General features: G+C 41.1%; 1 protein-coding gene across 2 annotated transcripts in view; it reads left to right on the forward strand.

Annotated features, from left to right (window-relative positions):
* Positions 1-5,217: 5,217 nt before the first annotated feature.
* Positions 5,218-20,079, forward strand: part of AKAP10 (A-kinase anchoring protein 10) — a 96,841-nt gene continuing 81,979 nt past the window's right edge. The window contains exons 1-3 of one of the 2 annotated variants that reach the window (XM_077163999.1): positions 5,218-5,469; positions 14,221-14,268; positions 17,583-17,765. In XM_077163999.1, coding sequence (XP_077020114.1) covers positions 5,382-5,469; positions 14,221-14,268; positions 17,583-17,765 — 319 coding nt within the window. In that variant the 5' untranslated portion in view covers positions 5,218-5,381. The remainder of the gene's footprint in view (positions 5,470-14,220; positions 14,269-17,582; positions 17,766-20,079) is intronic. The other variant, XM_077164000.1, reaches the window with a different exon arrangement.

Raw genomic sequence — 20,079 nt, forward strand, 5'->3', positions numbered from 1 at the left:
GAAAAAAAGAATAATATAGGCTCAGGGAAGCCAATTGTCAATTCCAGTCACATGTGAAATTCACAGCTCCCTCCTTGGTAGCTTTGTAAAAAAGGAGTTGTAGGACACGTGTTGCAAAAATCAGACCCAAGATCTAACTGAAAGAGCGGCAGAGTTGAAAAAAGAGACAAAATGCATGGTTTGACCTGTTTCTTATCCAGAGCTAGGGTCTTGACGGATAAAAAAGGAGTCTGACTTGAAATGGGGACATCTGAGTTCAGAATTCTCAAATCCTTTCTTCTTTTCTGAATTCAGGAATGACCTCCACTGATACAGATACCCCTCGGGAGTTTACTATTGGAGAAACATCCCTCCACTCTTCATTGCTTCAAGGCAAATAACCAAAGGTCTCTGCACAGCCTGAGCAAGGGAGCCAGACTCTGCTCTGGGAGAAAACAGCACACCAGCCAAGGGACTCACTGGCCCTGGTTACTCCATATGGCAGCAACCAGGGGTACGTGCATGAGAGTAGATTTTGAAGCTGCTGAATTGGGGGAGCAGTGGAATATAAGACTACACGGGGAAGAGGTTTCCAACTTTGGAGTCTTCATCCATACCTCAGGACCTAGTGTAAGATGGCAGTGGCAAGAACACCCAGTTCTGGTCCTAACAGGGTGTTGGGAAGGAACTTAGCCTACAGAATATGAGGTGGATATTGCTATGAGTTCCTTGACCTACTGTTGATGAAGTGACCAAAAGGCTTTAGGAGGTAAGTAGGTTGTTAGAACTGATTTACTATTAAATTGCAAGGGTGTGCTGATTTGTAGCTATTATGTACCCCTAGAAAAGCCATGTTTTAATCCTGACTCAATCTTGTGGGGGCAGCCATTTCTTTTAATCTTAATTTAATACTGTAGTTTGGTAACTTTTGATTAGATTATCTCCACAGAGATGTGGCAGATCCAACTGTGGGTATGACCTTTGATTAGATGGAGATGTGACTCCACCCATTTCAGGTGGGGTCTTGATTAGTTTACAGAGATCTTTTAAAAGAGTAAACATACTGGAAAGCCAGAAATGACAGAGCCTACAGAAACAACTCAACTAACAAAGTTCAGAGCAGAGCTGACACAGATGCTGACACTTACGAACAGAGATACAGATGTCTGGAGATAGTTGGAGCCCAGCAGACATCACCAAGAAATGTTAAGCAAGCCAGAACCTGGAGAGTTAAAGGAAGTCAAGAGATGAAAGCCAGCCCGGGAGAAGCGAAGTGAGGAACCCCCATAGGAACACAGGCTGAAAGCAACAGAGCCCAGGAGGAAGGGACCAGCAGACGCCAGCCACGTGCTTTCCAGCCAACAGAAGTGTTCCAGATCCATCCGCCTTTCTTGAATTAAGGTATCTTTGCTTGGATACCTTTGTTTGGTCATTTTCATTGGTTTCAAACTGTTAACTTGTAACCTATTAAATTCCCTTTTTAAAAGCCATTCCATTTCTGGTATAGCACATTCTGGCAGCTTGCAATCTAAGGCAGTGGGTCTTACTCCTCTTATTGAAGCCCTTTATAAAAGAATGAAATTTACACAAAGAGAGGGAAAGCCATGGAAACAAGAAGCTGAATACAACAAAATCCAGAACAGAAGGGAGAGACCATCAGACACCGCCATATGTCTTGCCATGTGACAGAGTCTAGGGATGCTGGTGGCTAGTCTTCAGGAAGAAGGTATCACCTTGATAATGTCTTGATTTTCAGTCTCAGAACTAATAAATTCCCCTGTGAAAGCCAACTCATTTCATGGTATCTACTTTGAGCAGCTTCGCAAACTAGAACAATGTGCCAGATATATTTTAAAAATTGCTCGTGGAAATAATTTGAGGTTTTGGGTGATGTTATCTTATTCCAAATGAATTTTTATTTACTTCTACCAGGCACTTGGAGGCAGGATTTTCTAAATTTACTGTTTGAGATTGAGATTTCCAGGGCTAATCAGATGAGTTGCCACTGGCTAATTAGATGACTAGCAATTCCTACAAGGCCTGATTTACTTCTGGTGTAGCTTTTTCAGACATAGCAGGCCATAGTCTCCAACTTTCATCCCTCATCCATAAGGCTATCAAAAGCATCACTCAGCTCAGCTTCTCAGTCTCTTTCACAAGAGCAGCAAAAGCTGCCCCAAATGCAGGTCTTATCCCTGGATTTTTTTCTTCTCCTTGATCTTCACCTGGAAGTTTTTCCTCACTTCACTACTGTCCCCACATCTTTTAATATTTTATTCACCCTTTTTAAGTTTTCCTCAGGACGAGGCTAATCCAAATTACCTACTCTTTTATTAGAAGTGGAAATTTTTATTATACAAATTTAAGAGATTATTATTGTTGTAATCCCTTGGCAGATGTTAAAGGTCAAAGGATGTAAAACTCCCCTCCCCAATCAGATCTAGCAAGACTCTAAATGTTATAAGAAGACCCCCTCCCTCTCCCTAACCCACCCCCACCGCCCCGGAGGACACTCTCTCTTTCTTGGTTTTGGGTGGAGTGCAGATTTCCATTTCTCAACTGGCCAGCATTGGGAAGAGTTATTCTCCTGTATGTAGGAGAATTTAATCTCCCTAATTAAAATCCATGTCTAATCTTCTGTCTGGTGTGTTCTTTGGTTTTGGGATTGTGCTGGGCTGGAACAAGGGTCTTAAGCAGATACTCGTATACCAATGTTTATACCAGTATTATTCACAATAACCAAAAGAAAGAAACAGTCCAAGGGCTCATCAACCCATGAACAGATAAAGAAAATATAGTGCATACATGCAATGGAAAGTTTACCCATAAGAAAGAAATTATGAGACATACTGCAACATCGGAGAACCTTGGAAACATTATGCTATGTGCAATAAGTAAGGTACATATGGATGACTATTGTAAAAAAATAAAAGAACCAGGGAGATTCTCTTAAAATTAAAGGTACTCCTTCATGTAACAATTTAAGTTTACATGTAAATGAAAGTAACTAATAGATTAACTTAGAAATGCAATGCAAAGCTACAATTTGCCCCAACACTAAGGTGGTTCAGGTTATTGGAACATTCTTGTTTATTTTAACTTTATTCACATGTGGCTCATAAAGTTTCAAACAATTAGAGGGCAATCGCCTTAACCTGAAGAATGTGCACCGCTAGTTACCGCTCCCCCTTACACTTGCTGGATAAACAGAAATCCCGCAGTGGAGTATTAGCTGGAGGTGGGTGTTAAGATAGGAGGACACATTAAAAAAAAAAAAAGGAAGTGGTACAAGGAAATGACTTTGAAATCAGAGATAAGAATTCCCTCTGTAGCAGGTACGAGCCTTATGATCTTGGGTAAAGTATTCTAGCCTTAGAGTCGTCATTTGTAAATGACCGATTATAACTGTAGCCATCTCACAGGGTCCTTTGGGGGAGGTGGGGTGGGAATTGGGGTGGGGGTTAAGTGAGATCATGATTGTAAAGCATTAGCCTTTGAGGGCACTTATGAAGTACAATAATGACGGCTCTTATTAGTTGACCGGTTTGTCTTCAGCTGCCTGGGGGAATAAAGGTAGCTCGGAGTTTCTGCTCCGAGGGGCTCAAGCGCAGCAGTCACATTAGAAGCAGGTAGGCCCCTGCTTATATGCTCGGTCCACGGGAATGCGAAGGGGCTGGTGGAGATTTGGAGGGACCTGAGCTCCCCCTCTCCCAACCCTCCCGGCTGCTCGCTTCCCGGAGACATTCCGAGGATTCCTGCCACAGCGCGCCCCCCAAGGCCACCACCTCCAACCCCGCACCTAACCACTCACCAGTCGAATACAAAACAGCCCCCAGCAAGGGAGATTGGACTCTGGAAGGGAAACAGGGAAGCGCGCCGTGCTGGCTCGCAGCGGCCCCGGGCTCAGACCTCTCTGTTGACTGCCACTTATCCGCGGGTACTGATCCAGGAAAGACGAGTCCCGCCTAGACGCCGCCCAGCCCGGCCTCAGCCCGGCCCCGGTCCCGGGAGCTGGGGATGGCGAGATTGCAGGGAAAGGTCGCCGCTGAGCGCAGGCGACTTCCCAAGGGCACCTCTGACGTCCAAGGGCAGTCCGGGGCGCGTTTAGACCCTCCAGGCCGCCGCGTCGCTGCGGCCGGCAGGGCACTGGAGGACTCGCGTCCACTCCCAGCACCTGCCCTGGCCGAGCACGCGCCCGGCGGGACACACCGTCCCTCGCCGGGACACCCTGACCTCCGGCTGTGGTTCACGATCCGGCGTCCCCCACTCTGGTTAGCTGGTGACCTTGGGCAGGGTGCCTTGTTTTCCGGCGCCTACTTTCCCCCAGACCAAGTCCGAGCCCAGTCAGGGGCTGGCACAAGGGTTACGGGACAGCGTTCAGCACGCGACCAGCCCTCGCCCAGCTCTCAGCTGTGACTCTCCGACGCGCACCGGCCCACGTGCCCCCGAACAAAACAGGCAAGAAAACGCAGTCACCTGCTCTACGAGTGCGGCGAGAAGCCCCCGGGCTCTGGGGACCCCGCCTCAACCCCCGACACACTGCATGCGCTCGGGGGAGCCGCCTCTCCTTCCTGGGTCTCAGTTTCCCCGTTCGTCCCAGGACGGACCTCCTCGATTGAAAACCCCACGAACGCTGCGCTGCTGCCAACCCTGCCGGCTCCCTCCCCGGCGGGGGCTCGTGGCCGCCCACCCCAGGCCCCGGCGACGGAAAGCGCTCAGGGTGCTGAGGGGCTCTCGGGCCAGGGCGAGGGTCGGAAGGGTTTCCCCAGGCCAAGGGCACCTGACCTGCGCTGGATTTGCCTGGTGAAGAGAGGCGAGGCGTTTAGGGTGCTGACCCCCTTGAAAGGCAGCCCGCGTCTCCCTTCCCTCCGCTCCAGGCCACGGCGGCCGACCGAGGTCCTGGGGCCACCTCAGGCAACTTGTGCCCTGGAGCGGCCGGGCGGGGGCCAGGGGCAAGTGTGAACGAAACTCGGGCGGACGGCTGGTGCGAGGTGAGGCCGCCGCGAGGGCACAGCCTTCAGGAAGGGAGCCGGGGAGGCGGCACGGTGCGGCGCGGTCCCCACAGGGCTGACCCGGGAGCCGGGGCCTCCAGACCCCACAGCCGCCGCGCCCTCCGCGCCCGACGCACACGCGCGCTCACGTGGGCAGCGCCGGCGCGCGCCCTGCTTCCAGGAGAAGGGGCGGGGCGGGGGCGGGGCCAGGGGGCCGGCCGGCGGGCGGCCTCCCGTGAAGCCTCGCGCGGGGAAGGACCGGAACTCCGGGTGGGCGGCTTGTTGATAATATGGCGGCGGGAGCTGCCTGGGCATCTCTAGGAGGCGGAGGGGCCCACACCCGGAAGAAGGGTCTGTTTTCGGGCTAGTGCGGCGGCTGCTGCGGACCCGGAAGTCCGGGTCGGTTGCTGAATGAGGGGAGCCGGGCCCTCCCCACGACAGTCCCCCCGCGCCCCCCGCCCCGACCCGGGCCCCGCCATGTCCTTCTTCCGGCGGAAAGGTAGCTGAGGGGCGCCGGCGGGGAGCCGGGCTGGGCCGCCGGGGCGGCGACGGTGGGGCGGGCGCCTGCAGCGGGCTCGCACGGGCTTCCTCGGCGGCGGTGGGGCCCATGGGGGAGCCTTTTGGTCTCCTTACAGACGCCACCTGAGTGCCTTGCTCTGCTCCGGGACTCTGCAGGGTGGGAGAAGGTGGCCTTCTCGCGCGAGGTCAGAAGGGAATTGTCGTACTGAACCAAAAGTGCTCACTAGAACCTGTAGAAGTTAATGCCTGCTTGCGTAAAAGCACCTTTTCGGTTTTTTTTTTGCGTAATGTAGATCCAGAAAAAGGAAATCCTTTTAGTACCTTGTTACAATAAGTCTCAGATTTTTCACAATATTGAGGGTTTTGTGTCTACAAGCAACACGTGAAAATATATTCTTCAACCAGCTAATGCTATTTTCCAGTTTCCTCTTTTTTCAGGGGAGGGGGAGCTGCTGCTGTTCCAGAAATAACGTTACTTATTGCCAAAAGTTCCCTAACGAAGACTTCTTTTTTTGATGACCTAGCAAATTGATTAACTGTTGGTACCCTAACTTTTTAAGGGACTACTTAACAATTCGGATTTTCATTGGTAATAACTGCCCAGTTAGAGACAGTTTGATTCTTGATCCTGAGTGAGGTTCTTGTATTTCATTAAAAATGCAACCCCTCCCCCATTCCCCCCCACCCCTCCAATGAACAAGTCTCTGGATGATAGTTGTTCTTTTATCAATTGTTGTTACTTCAGGGAAAACGAACCAGAGAGAAGAGATTTGGGAAAACACTAAATTAAACCTGGGCCTTGGCTTGGCTTCATAGCTCTGCCACTTACAGTGTAACCTGGGACAAGCCAGTTAACCCACGTTTCTCTCACTAAGAACTAGCTGATTCTTAAGGTCCCCTTCAACTGACTGAATTTAAAAATGCCTAGAACTGCATATTTAGAGTTTTAAAAATTAATGCCAGGTGATGATGAATGAAACAGTGATGCATGAATGAAAACAGTGATGAGTGAAGCCAGTAAAATGATGGAAGGAGGCTTTCTTGATATGGTACCTAGGTATAGTTAGTAGTGCTCTAATTTGTTTGACAGTGTTTAAATGATTGTTTTTTTGTCAGTTTAAGGGGGTAAAAAAGCATACCAAGTATAATGAGGCAAATTGCATGTTGCACGAGACTTGCCTTTGTTTATTCAACAGATACTTAGTGAGCACATACTAACTACCAGGCACTATCCTAAATCCTCAGTCCTAAGCCCTCAGAGAAGAAGCTGCTGTACTCCTGGACTTTGTTGTCCGCTGGGGAGACAGACAATAAATAAGCAAACAAAATTCCCCTCCCACCTCCCCCATTTATACATTTTTGTGTTTGTTTCCATATATGTGTGTATGTGTTTACAAATTGACTTATGAAAGAGATTCATTTGACAGAACATTTTGTTGAGTGGGGAAAGGCCTTAGCAGGTGACCTTGAAACTTATTGCTGAAGGATTAGTAGGAAGTAACTGGAGGCCAAGGAAAAGCATTCTAGGCACAGTGAATAGCATGCTCATCAAAAAAATGTGAGGCAAGAAAGAGTGTGTGCTCTTTGAGAAAAGAAAGAAGGCCCCTGTGTCTGGAACACAGAGAGTTAGGCTAAACTCAGATCACTCAGACCTCTAAAGGCTATGGTAAGAAGATTAGATTCCTTACAAATACAGAGAAGACATTATTTTAAAAATTTAAAGAGGAGTGATCTGATATGATATGACTGTGTATTTTGAAAAGATATTGGAGATACTTCTTGGAGAATGGATGTGGCAAGAGTACAAGCTGGGAGACATTTCTGCTTATAAGATCCCATCCAGTATTTAAATACCATCTTTTAATGCCACCTTCCAAAATTTACATCTCCAACTTTGATCCTCTCTCCCGCATCCAAGATGATATATCCAACTGTTTGTTGGTCTACTTTATATCTCTACTTTACTATCTAATAGATACCTTAATAATAATATATCAAATTTTAATTTCACATTTTGTTCTAAAGCTGGTCATCAGTTTTTATCTCAGTAAAGGGCATTTTTTGGCTTTTAATTTCTCAGGCTAACATTTCAGTGCCATCCTTGAACCGCTCTCTCATACTTCCACAATCCGTTCATTCTATTTAGGAACATATCCAAATCCAGCTACTTCTCACCATCCCTGACCATTGCACACCCTGCTCCAGGCAATCATCTCTGTGTTTTGATTGAATGGTTAGAAAAGACCTCAAGGTTCAGCTGAAATGTCGGGAGGGAGCTGTTTTTATGAAGAGCAAAGCAGCAGCTTTATTTTGTTACAGCCTTCAAATTGGCTTCCCTTCTTCTGTCCCTGTCACCTATAGTATGTTTTCAAAATAAAATTGGCTCTAAAGCAGATTATGTCACACCTCTGCTCAGAGCCCTCCAGTGAGGACCCTCCATGAACAAGTCCCCATTTTCTTTCTTGTGCTCATCTACTCTCCCTTTCCATCATTCCTCCATTTATATTGGCCTCATTGTTGCCAAGCATGTTCTTACCTCAGGGTCTTTGCTCTCTGACTGGAAACCTCTTTCCACAGATGTCCCTATATTTTCCTACCTCATTTCCTTCATGTTTGATCAGTTCAAATTAGTGAAACTTTCTCTGACTACCCTATTTAAAATTATAGTCCTTACACCCTGTACTCCCATCCCCTTGACCTACTTTATTTGTTAGCATCTGCTTTTCTCTATTTTATTAGAATGGAAGCTGGGTGTTTTTTTTTTTCATACCTGTGCCCTATGCCTAGATCGGTGTCTAGGAGAGCCTCTGGAATTTAGTACATATTTGTTGCAGTGAATAAAAATAAGGAAAATATCAGTAATAAGTGATTTCTGGAGAATTTAAATAGTGTTAGGGTAGCAAATCCACAGGTGACAAATTGTGCTCAGACAATAAGGGAAGGCTTGCCTGAGGAAATGGCATTTAAACTGAGGTGGCATGACTGAGGAGCCAGCCTTGCAAAGATCAAAGGATCCACATCATAGCCAAAGAGAACGTGTAGAGCAAATGTCCTAATGCAGGAATGAGCTAGGTGTGTTCAAGGAACAGAAAGAAGGCTGGGAGAAGATGGGAATGGGATATGCTTTGGAGATAGGAAGGAGCATGACTTCAATAAGTGGTGGGAGTGAAGGAATACTGGAAAAGCTTTAGAGTTAGAGCTTGGGGTAGAAGGAACCAAGAGTTTGCTTTTGGCAATTATGAGGTCGAAATGACACTTACATCCATGTGGAGCTATCAGCTTGGCAATTCGATGTAGAAGTCTGGAGTTGTGGAAGAAGGTCGGAACTTGAGATCTAGATTTAGGAGTATTTGGCATAAAGAGGGAGTACATATGATAAATGAATTAGTTAGGTTGAAAGGCTAAGCTATCATAACAAAGAGAAGCTAAAATGCAGTGGCTCAAAACAAGAAAGACCTTTATTTCTCTCGTAACAGTCCAAGTTCCACGGTAATAGGTGGCTTTTTTCCTCTCATCTCATTTTTCATCCCTCCCCCAGGGACTGGTCTATTTTATCAAAGCCAGATCACTCTCCCTCTGTTCTCGGTCCTCTGCCGTTGGTAAGGGGGAAGAGAATGGAGGAAAGAGGTCTACTATCTTTAAGGCTTTGGCCAGAAAATGGCCTATACCACTTCTGTATACATCCCACTGGGGAAAACTTGGCTATATGGTCACAACTAACAGCAAAAGCTTCTGGGAAAGGTAGTGTCACTAGCCAGTTAGATGGATTGTTGGAAACGGGAGAATCTGTTCACTCACTGGCCAGCCAGCAGTTCTGCTATATTGTAGAAGAGTGTTACTGGACAGAGGCGGTGGATTCTTCTGCCTCATGTGCTCAAACAACCAGTTCCTGAGACATCAGGGTTTCAAAGAGAGAGAGCAAGTTTAATACTAGGCACATAGCAGGAGAACAGATGTCTCAAAATTGGCAGTCTCCCTGAGTTAGGGGGTTCAAGACTTTTATGGATTTTAGCAAGTGGAGATGAGGTCATCACAATTTCAAATAGTAAGTTCTAAACAGAAAGGAGACTGAGTTATAATTATCGTTTCAGTAGGAGAACATAAGCTGAAAGGAGGGGAAACAGTTATTTCAGTACTAAAGGTGTAAGCCCAAAGGAAGGGAGACAGCAGTGTCTAGCTGAAACAATTTACAAATGTGAGAGACTGGAACTAGTTAATGGCTGACTTCAAATTCCTCATTAGCTTTTGGACCTTTGCCCTACAAGTTACTTTAAGAAAATGACCTGATAAAGGGAGTAACAGCTCTTACAGTCACAAAGGCAAAAAATAAGGGCTTTTCAATAATTTCAGATATCGGGGCAGCTGAATTATGGTTTAGGGATTTCAGGTATCCCTCTCTGTCTACTCCAATATACCAGAAAGCACAAAGAATATTTATATAATGATTCAATAATCAAAATCATCCCTTAAATCCTAATCTGGTTACAAGGAGAGGAAGCCTAGGAGGGAGAGCTCTGGGGTTAATGTAGCTCTTAGAAGTTAAGGAATATGAACCATAGGCAAAGGAGAATTGAAAGTAAAATGACAGTGAGATAGTAGTGCAGTGTCATGGAAATTAAGATAACGTTTCAAAAAGAAGGGAATATTGTGTCAAATGTAACTGCAAGGTAAAGATAATAGAAGTAGCTACTGAATTGGTTAACATGGAAGTAATTTCTTTTATAAAAGTAATGTCAGAGGATCGAGGGGAAAATGTGAAGTGAGAAAAGTAGAGAGAATAACTGAAGACACTGTTTTCAAGAAACTTTGCAGTGGAAAAGAATAAAAAGTGGGCAAGAGCTGGGAGCGGTTATTAGGTTGAGGGACTTTTTTTTAAGATAAAAGATGCTAGAGCATATTTATAGTCTGGTGGGAATGAACCAATAGAGAGGGAGAAACTAATACAGAAGAAAGAGGGGTTGCTTGTGAGAGTGAAGTTTTTGTGAGAATCAGAGAGGTTGTAAAGTCTGACTGTGGAGATTTTGTGAGGATACACTGCTGATGGAAATGTAAATTGGTGCAACCACTTGTACAAGTTAAACCTTGCAAAACAATGGTATTTATTGTTTATGGACACATAAATATGTTAAAAAGTAATAGTGTAGTTATGTTAAAAGGTAATAATGTAGATGGAGACAATAAACATTTAATTCATGATCTTATTTACCAGAGGAAAGGGGGAAATGAGAGCAGGAGAAGACTTTAATCACATCCGTTAATGTTTTATTTCTTTAAAAAAAACTTTCTGAGGCAAATATGACAAAATGTTAAGAGTAGATAAACCTAATGTTCCTTACATTAATCTCAAATCTTGTCTTTATGTTTTAAATATTTAATAATAAAAAGGCGTGTATAAACAAGAAAAAGCAAAACCAGCAATACAAAATAAGGTGGTAGAAATAAACCCAGTAAATCAGTAATCACAATAAATGTAAATAGACTAAAATTTGTTTGGCTAAAAGTTTATCTAGCAAAGTGCATATAGCTAAAAAATACTTGGATTGGATAATAAACCAAAATCTAGCCCTAAGCTGTTTACCAGAGATGGAACCAAAATATGAGGGTATAAATTATTGCACTAATTCTGATTGTTTTATTAGAGAAAAGGGTGGGCAGGGTAATGAACACAGTGGCCCCAGTTGATGTAATTAGAGGTGATCTGAGTGGGGGCAGAGTGATACATGCCTAGTCACAGAATGTATGTAAGAAAGTGGCAGCCTTCGTATGATGGCGGGCATGGTTTTTAGTATTATAATGAGGTACAAGTGATTTGTAGGTGAACATTTAAATTTCTGCGCATGTCAGGCCCATTTTGATTAGATCCAGTCTATCAAAATAACTTTGGTTTTGGGGTGGGTTAATTCTGGACTGACCCAAGACCCTTCATTAAAAACATTAGGGTCTGTTTTTAGTGATTACAAGACTCTGAAATTGAAAAATCGGATGAATAGGGACAAGTGAAGGTTAGTAATAAGGTTTTTACAATCATAGGGGTGGAAGATAAAGACTATAGAATCATTATCAGAGATCAAGGCAACTGTAGTACAATTTAGAGATTTCAGGTATTTCCCTGTGTCTACTCCAGTACACCAGAAAGCAAAAAGGAATATCTATATAGTGATTCAGAAATCAAAAATCATCTCTTAAATCATAATTTCTCAGTTACAATGTCATTGCTTGTAAAAATGAAAAATAGGAAATAGCCTGAATGTTCATTAACAGGAAAATGGATAAATAAAGGCACAGCCGATTCTTGTTTTTCCTGGTAATTGTGGATTAGCAAATACGTAACCACCACTCCTAGAGAAAATACAGGGTAAGGTTCTTGTGAGCCTTTAGTCACAGCATCTTCATCAGCTGATTTCTTTATAATCTTGTTTTATGTGCGCTTCTATTTAATATTTATTGTTGATTCATTAACATTGAACTCAACAGCACTATAACTCATACCTGAATAAAGTTTATGTAACACACATATTTCCTCCATAAGGCATATTACAGCCTTGCACTTACAAAGTAATACTAGATAACAATTTTCAGCATTACACTTAGGGTCCATTTTAGGCAACAAAATCACCAACATAAAGCACAAAAATGCAAAAACATGCCACTAAATAGACCTTGAAAAATAAATTTTAGCCTGTAGGAGAATTTACAAATAATGGGGATTGACTGTATATTCATTTAAAGAAATCAAGCAGGTTACATGAAAGAGAGTTGCCTGAATGAGCTAAACTACATTAATAAAATGTCATATTACTGAATGAACATGTCAGGTATGTATAGAATACTATTTATGTAATTTTTAAAGATGTGCACAATAATGCCATGTATTATTTTTTGATACATTCATATAAAATTCATAAAAATTCATGGCAGTAGAGCATGAAATTTAGGATAGTAGAATCTCTGGTAAGGAAGGAGGAACAGTGGGATCAGGCAGTGATTCACAGACCCTTAAATTTTATGGGTACTTGGTGGGAAGAAAGAGCGAAGGCTAGTTTGCAGTGTCACATAGGTCTGAATGAATGCATTGAGGGTGGTGAAAGTGGAGTGTATTTTGGTGGTAGAATCAGTTGGTCTCAGAAATGGTTTGGATGTAGGAGAAAAGGGAGAAAATGTTAACAGTGCTTATATGAATTTTGACCTGAGTAAGTGGTGGATAATGTTATCCATGAGAGATGATGAAGATGGACGTAGGAACAGGTTTGGGGCAAAGTGGTATATTCTGTTCTGGAAAATGGACTTAGAGAAGATCGCTGTATGATTCTGGAGATCAGTAACTATTTAGGCTGGAGATATAAATTTAGGAGTCACCAATTATTTATGGTTTTGAAAGCCTTAGGAATGGGTAAGATCAGCCAGGAAATGCAGGTGTATGCATAGTGGGAAAGAGAAAAAAAAAAGAGGGAACTTCATAAAACTATTCTTGAGAAACTCCCAGTAGGCAAAGGAGGAAAGGTCACCAGTGGATAAACCAAGGAGGAGTGGCCAGAAAAGTGGGAGCAGAGTAAAATGTTATGGAAGCCAAACAAATGAAGTTTCAGGTATTTGGTTGGTCAGTGCTGCCCAGAGAGGTCTGCAAATACCAGTCAAGCTGCTGCATTTCCTCCTTTTGTCTTCCCAACAGCTGTGATCAGCATCTGAATAGATCTTTCTTTTGTTTGTCCACGCTCCCCTCCACACACTTGAATGTGGACCGCCTAGACAGCTTCTTTTCAGTGCCCGGAGTGTGTCTGACACACACTTGGCACTTAAGTATTTGTTGAGGATTTACTGAAGAGATCAACTGAGGGCTCCTTATTGCCTGCTCACCTTTAAGTTTTTATGTTTTTAGAGCACAAGTAGAGAGATGGCCACGTTTTGGGATTTCTTTAATAGGCTTTTCATGGCAAGGTTAAAGAAAAAGTGTAAGGTTGAAAAAACATCAGGAAAGCAAAGACTGCTAAAAATAGTCTTATGCCAGATCCTGTAGCAGAGTCACACTTTGCTTAAGAAGCTGTGCACATTCCTCTCATGGTATATTGTGAGTTTATTCACAGTGTGCTTTCAGCTGTTTTGTATAATAGAGGAGGAATTGTATGATTGTAGAGACAAGTTGTTAAAACATTGAGTATTAGAAATTTAGAATGTAAGCTTCATGTTTGTATTTGATGCTATGGGGTGGTGCAGATGACATAAGATATGGCACACAGCTGGCTCTTGGTAATAATATTAACTAATATTTGTCCTAAATTTCTATGTGCTAGTTGTTATTCTAAGTCCTTTGCAAGTATTTGTTTTTTCATAGGCAACTCTCTGAGGTAGAGATTAGTGTTATTATTGCCCTAATTTTATAGATCAAGGAAATTGAGACACTAAGTGGTAACTTGTCCAAGATCTTATAGCTGATAAGTGGCAGAATTTGAACCCAGGCCTTGGCTTCAGCACACACTCTTAACTGCTAGGCCACAGTATAGTGTCTTTCCATAAGCTCTCTAAATGTTTTCTAGTGAATTCTGGTCAAAGGTCACTTCCCTTAGAGAAACCTTCCCTAACAGCTGACCTGCTCTGTCCCCTCCAAGGCAGTTAGTTCCTCCTCAGTGCTTTATAGAACTTTGTATACTCATATGTTACAATAAATCTTGTCTAATTCTTACAATGTACAGAATCTCTTTGCAAGAATTGGTCATGATGCTATTTTAATTTCTAGTGAAAGGCAAAGAACAAGAGAAGACCTCAGATGTCAGATTGATTAAAGGTGAGTTCAACAGTGTTCCTTTGTATTGAAAAGTGCTGTGCTTTACATTTATGAGCTCTTTAATCCCATTGTCTTTTCCTTTCTTTTGGCATTAATCATTTCTACATTCTGTAATTATTTATGATTGTGATTTATTTCCCTCTTTAATCTGTAAAGGCTTCCACACTTTACACAGATAGACTTTTACTAATCACCTGTTGGCTTTCCTAGTGATGACAGTGAACCGGGTACTTCCTTATTAATCACACTTTTGAGTGTTCCCTAAAAGCCCTAAAATAATTTGTTCACTTTATTTAAAAAATAAAAAATAAAGAATTCTCTGAACTGAGCAGTCTGACAGTTGTGGTAGCACTGCCGCTCATAAGGCTTGGCTTTCTCTTGTTTATCCAGAAATGTGGATAATAACAGTTTACACTTCTTTATTACACTGGGTGAATGGCCTTAATTTAGAATGGGACTTTGTTGGTTTCAGTATATTATCCTTATTTATAGGCCTGCTTTTTCTAGATTGTAATATCTGCCGTATTTTTAGATTGATTTCGGTATGTCCATTGTGGCAAGATTGAAATGGGAAAATTTTAAGGGAAATAGTTTCCATAGCCATTCCATATAAATTTTGTAAATGTTTCTTTCCATGAAGTCTGCAGATTACTACTTTAGTTTTTCTTTCTAATGTGTATGCATATGGAGTGGTTAGCATCGAGTTGAACTCTGTTTGCTTTACCAGAAAGAAGCAAATTATAATTTATGAGATTTGTGAGATTAGGGAAGAAATAAGAGCGCCTTTCAGTCTTATTGTCTGCTTTTTTATGCAGTTGAAGGCCAGTTGGATTCTACATTAATTCACGCTATTTTCTTTAAGCATAGTGATTTGGCCTTGATAAAGGGGTATACCCCTTGGCCAACAGAGGCCTGTGAAATTAGATCTACTGTAGTAGAAGAAATTCAATATCAGTGAATGATTTAAGTTTAGGGAAGACTTTGTGGAAATGAGACTTATATAAAAGTTGAAGAATGAGTTGAAAGAAAGGAGTCTTTCTCTTTTCTCCCTACCAACAGAGCTTCTTATTTCTGTGAGTGTATATTGAACATGGTGGAGGTGGGGGGAAGGGTTCAGACAAGTAAGGAAAATTTTTGCAGATAAGATGAGGTCATGTTATAGATAGACTCAAAGACCTGAAAAGGGTTGAGACAGAGAAAGCTGGGAGCCATCATAGGCTTTTGAGCAGGATAGTGACGCTATTGATATGGTACTTAAGAAAGTAGTCTGGAAGAGTTATGTAGGATGGAGACCCTAGAAGTTCTTTTGCTGTAATGCAGAAAGATCTGAATAAAGGTTTATTTTCAATAAATGGGCAAGTAGACATTTAAATATCTTCACAGAAAAGTCAGCAGATCTTGGCAAATGAACAAATACAATGAAAAAGGATGGGATCAAGATTTTGAGCTTTAGAGATTGGTGGGTTGAACAGAGACAGGGAAATGAGATTTAGTTTGAAAAAAGGTCAGAATTTAGACAAATAGGGCTCGAGATGGTAAAGCCAAAGTGGTAATGCCTAGTAGTAAATATTAAAGCTCCAAGACCCAAGCCCAGGTCAAAGGGCAGGTCTGAGATACGGAAGAGTGGTTTTCTTGCTATGTTCCAATTCCATGGAAGCATACCCTAGGGGCTAGTGCCGAGAGGGTCGAAATCAAGGCAGCAAGTGAGACTGTCCCCTTGATTCACCCAGAGTTATTCTGGTTTTATCTACTTTATAGACATATCAGGGTCACACTTAAAAGTGTTTTTTTTGGGGTGGGAGGGCAGAAAAGGAATTTACAGCCCAAAACAGTTTGAAAACCATTGCTGTAGTAGTAACTGAAGGTTTGAGACTTGAGAATAGAAGAAAGAATAAAAGAACAGAGAACCTGGGGAAGGAGAGTCATGGAAGGAGACCATGTCTGACACAGTGGGCATTTTGTATAAACGTGTACTAAAATAATGACAAAGGGAGAACAGATAGAAGTGAGAATACTGTGGAGCCCAAAGGAAGAGAGAATTCAGGAAAGAGCAGGGAAATAAAAAAAAGTTGCTAATTCAACAGAAGTTACAATAGAATGAAAAAAAAAACTGTACAAATGAATTAATAGTATTTTACTTCACCATATATATCTAATTGGGAAACAGCTGTTTAAACAGTCTCACTAGTCCTGTAGAATGTTATTTGTAGCTAGTTTTGTTTATATAAGAAAACTGTTTTTTGCATTGATTTGAAAATAAAACCAAAACAAGACTTCCTTCTAAAATTGAAAATAGTTTAAAGACATTTACTCTCCATTCCATGCCAGGAAAACAAGTATGGATATTTACATTCTTATCTGTTTATTCCTATAAACACATCTCAGGTGCGATAGGTTAAATGTATTCTTCATCATTCTGTATTTAGGAACTGTTTGGTAAGATTGAGAGCAGTTATCTGGTGACTTCTTAATAAAATAAGTGATGCTAGTAGATATACTTTAATCACCTGAGGGTATTTATCTTGAGGACAGTTGAGGAAAGTTAAAGTGACCTATGCCATTTCTATCCTGACCATAGAAGTGTAGTAAACCAAAACTTTTAAAAAATCTTTTAAAATGAGCTGTTGATATTTAAGTAGAATAATTAAGATAGATAGAATTTAGGTCTTATTTCAAATTCAGTTATAGCAAGTTCACAGGTTTACTTTGACAATATCATGATTCTGAATTATTTCCTGTTAACACAATTGATAACTAACCTTTATTCTAAAGGACACTAATATTTCTTCAGACTACTAACAAAACAATAGTTTGTGAGTTTAAGCGTTTTTTATCTTTAAGCAGTTTGAACTTTGATTATAAATTATTTTGTTGGATAAAAAATTTTGTTTGCTTAGTTACAAAATAAAATGAGAAGAATTCTGAAGATGACTTCTGCTTTTTTCCTGCACATTTATTCTGTAATTTTAGTTTGTTCCTTAAGCAAGCAAGGATAAGGAATTGAAAAGGTCTATATTTCAAAATATTTCCTGGCTTTTGGTATATTCTATCCTTCAGTAGAAAAAGTCTCAAAGAAAGACCTTTTCTTTAAGTTTCAACTTGGCTCAGTGTTCTGAGAGTTAACATAAAAGCGTTCCCTTTCCAATTTTCTGCTGCTTGTTTGTTACCTTTCCTCTGAAGTATTTTTTGTTGTGTGCTGATTTGGTAGAAGAGTTAAATAATTTCATTTTTAAAGTTCTCTTAAACCCTTTGTTGAGACCGTTTTAGACTATTAAATTGTGTTTAATTTTTAACATTTTTTTTTTGAAAAATAGCATCAATGTCCGTACATTCCCCACAAAAAAGCACCAAAAATCATGCCTTGCTGGAGGCTGCAGGACCAAGTCATGTTGCAATCAGTGCCATTTCTGCCAATATGGATTCCTTTTCAAGCAGCAGGACAGCAACACTTAAGAAGCAGCCTAGCCACATGGAGGCTGCTCACTTTGGTGACCTGGGTAAGTGACTCTCACTTCTCATTTGAGCACCTGTGAAATTCCTGCTGTACGATACTGAACTGTGTAATTCAAAGGGGCTTTAGAAAAAGCAACTGCAAGGGTAATATGTAGCATTAAGTTGTGTTCCCATAAATACAAAATATTAATACAGAATATAAAGCATGCCAAGAGAAAAATGGGCTTTTTCCAGAAGAAGAAATGCATGTGGCCACTAAATACAGGAAAAAGATGCTTTATTTCACTGGTACTCAGGGAAATGCAAGTTAAAATAATGAGTCAGCAACCAAAAGGGGAAAGAGAGAAATGGGACAGAATAAAATGTCAATGGCTGAAAGATTTCAGAGTTGAGAAGTTATCCTGGAGGTTACTCTTACACATTATATTGATGTCACCTTTTTAGTTAAGGTATAATGGAGAGGCTGGAGGAAGTGCCTGAAAATGTAGAGCTGTGTCCCAGTAGCCATGTTTCTTAAAGATGATTGGATAATGATATAGCTTTCGCAGTGTGACTGTGAGATTGTGAAAACCTTGTGTCTGATGCTCCTTTTATGTACTGTATGGACAGATGAGTAAAACATATGGATTAAAAATAAATAAATGATGGGGGAACAAGTGTTAAAATAAATTTAGTAGATTGAAATGCTAGTGATCAGTGAAAGGGAGGGGTAAGGGGTATGATATGTATGAATTTTTTTCTTTTTTCTTATTTCTTTTTCTGAATTGATGCAAATGTTCTAAGAAATGATCATGATGATGATGAATTTACAACTATGTGATGATGTTGTGAGTTATTGATTGTATATCAAGAATGGAATGATCATATGGTAAGAATGTTTGTATTTGTATGTTGTTATGTTTAATAAATAAATAAATATTTAAAATAATAATAATAATAATGAGTCAGTGTTCCCCTAACACAGTAGCAAATATTTAAAGTTTGATCATTTGAGTGTTATTGGAGATGCAATGAAATGGCTACTCGCATTTAGTGGAAGTGTAAATCGCTAAAGACTTTTTGAAAGGTAGTTTGGAAGTGTATACCAGAATATAAAATGTTCATGCCATTTAGACAGCACTTCTCTTTTTAAAACCTAGCTGTCATATATCCTCAAATGGATACACAAAGATTATATAATAAGCATGTGTGAGGCTCTTCATTGTGGCATTGTTTGTGATAGCAAAAAATTAGGAACAAAATATTTGTTAATAGAGAGGCAGGCAAATAGTAGTGCACCTGTACTCCGTGCAGCCACTTAAAAGCCTGAAGAAGACAAGGAAAAATGTCCAAGAGATGTTAAGTGAAAAAAGTAGGCCATATAGCAGTATGTATAGTAGGATCCCTGCTATGTTAAAATAACTACTCTTTGCTAACCCCTAGAAGAAAATATATGTAGGAGATTGTGGTTTTCTGAGAATTGTACAAATTTCTATGCTGATAAAATTGCGTATCATGTCATAAAATGAAAGGTTCATTAATGAACTGGCTTCTAATAAAATTGGTCCCTCTCTAGCATCTCTTTGTCCTTTACATTTGTGTATATCCAAGGCCAGGGTGTCAAAGTCTTTGTGGATCACAGCCATATGCTGCAAACAAAATGTGTTTTGGTCAAAGATAAAGGTAGTATAAGTTTTACTGTATTACTGATACGTGCCTAGCTTATGGGAATGTAAAATGCTACAGCCACTCTGGAAAACAGTTTTTTATAATGATAAACTTGCATTTACCATATGTGCCAGCAGATGCACTCCTGAACATTTATCCCAGAGAAATGAGAACTTATATTCATGCACAAAACCTACACATGAATGTTCATAGAAGCTTTATTCACGGTAGCCGAAGAGTGGTTAAATAGACCATAGGACAACCCTACCGTGGACTATAACTCAGCAATAGAAAGGAGCAAACAAGCTCAAGGAAATTGTGCTGAGAGGGAAAAAAAGCCAATCCCTACAGCTTACTACTGTATGATTCCACTCTTGAAATGGCAAAATTATAGAATTGAAGAACAGATTAGTATTTGCCAGAGGCTAGTGAAGGGGTGGGTTGAGGGATCCTTGTGATGTTGAAACTGCTCAGTATCTTGACTGATGATAAACTTGCATAGAACTAAATATGCTCATGTGTGCACACATACAGGCCTAGTAAAACTGGGGATATCTGAAAAAAATTGGTACGTTGTATCAGTGTCAGTTTTGACGTTTTGCAGGATGCCACCATTGAAGGCAACTGGGTACACAAGATCTCTATATTATTTCCGACAATTCCATGTAAATCTACCTTTCTCTCAAAATAAAAAGTTTAATTTTAAAAAGT

Source organism: Tamandua tetradactyla, chromosome 6 (genome assembly GCF_023851605.1).
Source record: "Tamandua tetradactyla isolate mTamTet1 chromosome 6, mTamTet1.pri, whole genome shotgun sequence".
Lineage (NCBI taxonomy): Eukaryota > Metazoa > Chordata > Mammalia > Pilosa > Myrmecophagidae > Tamandua > Tamandua tetradactyla.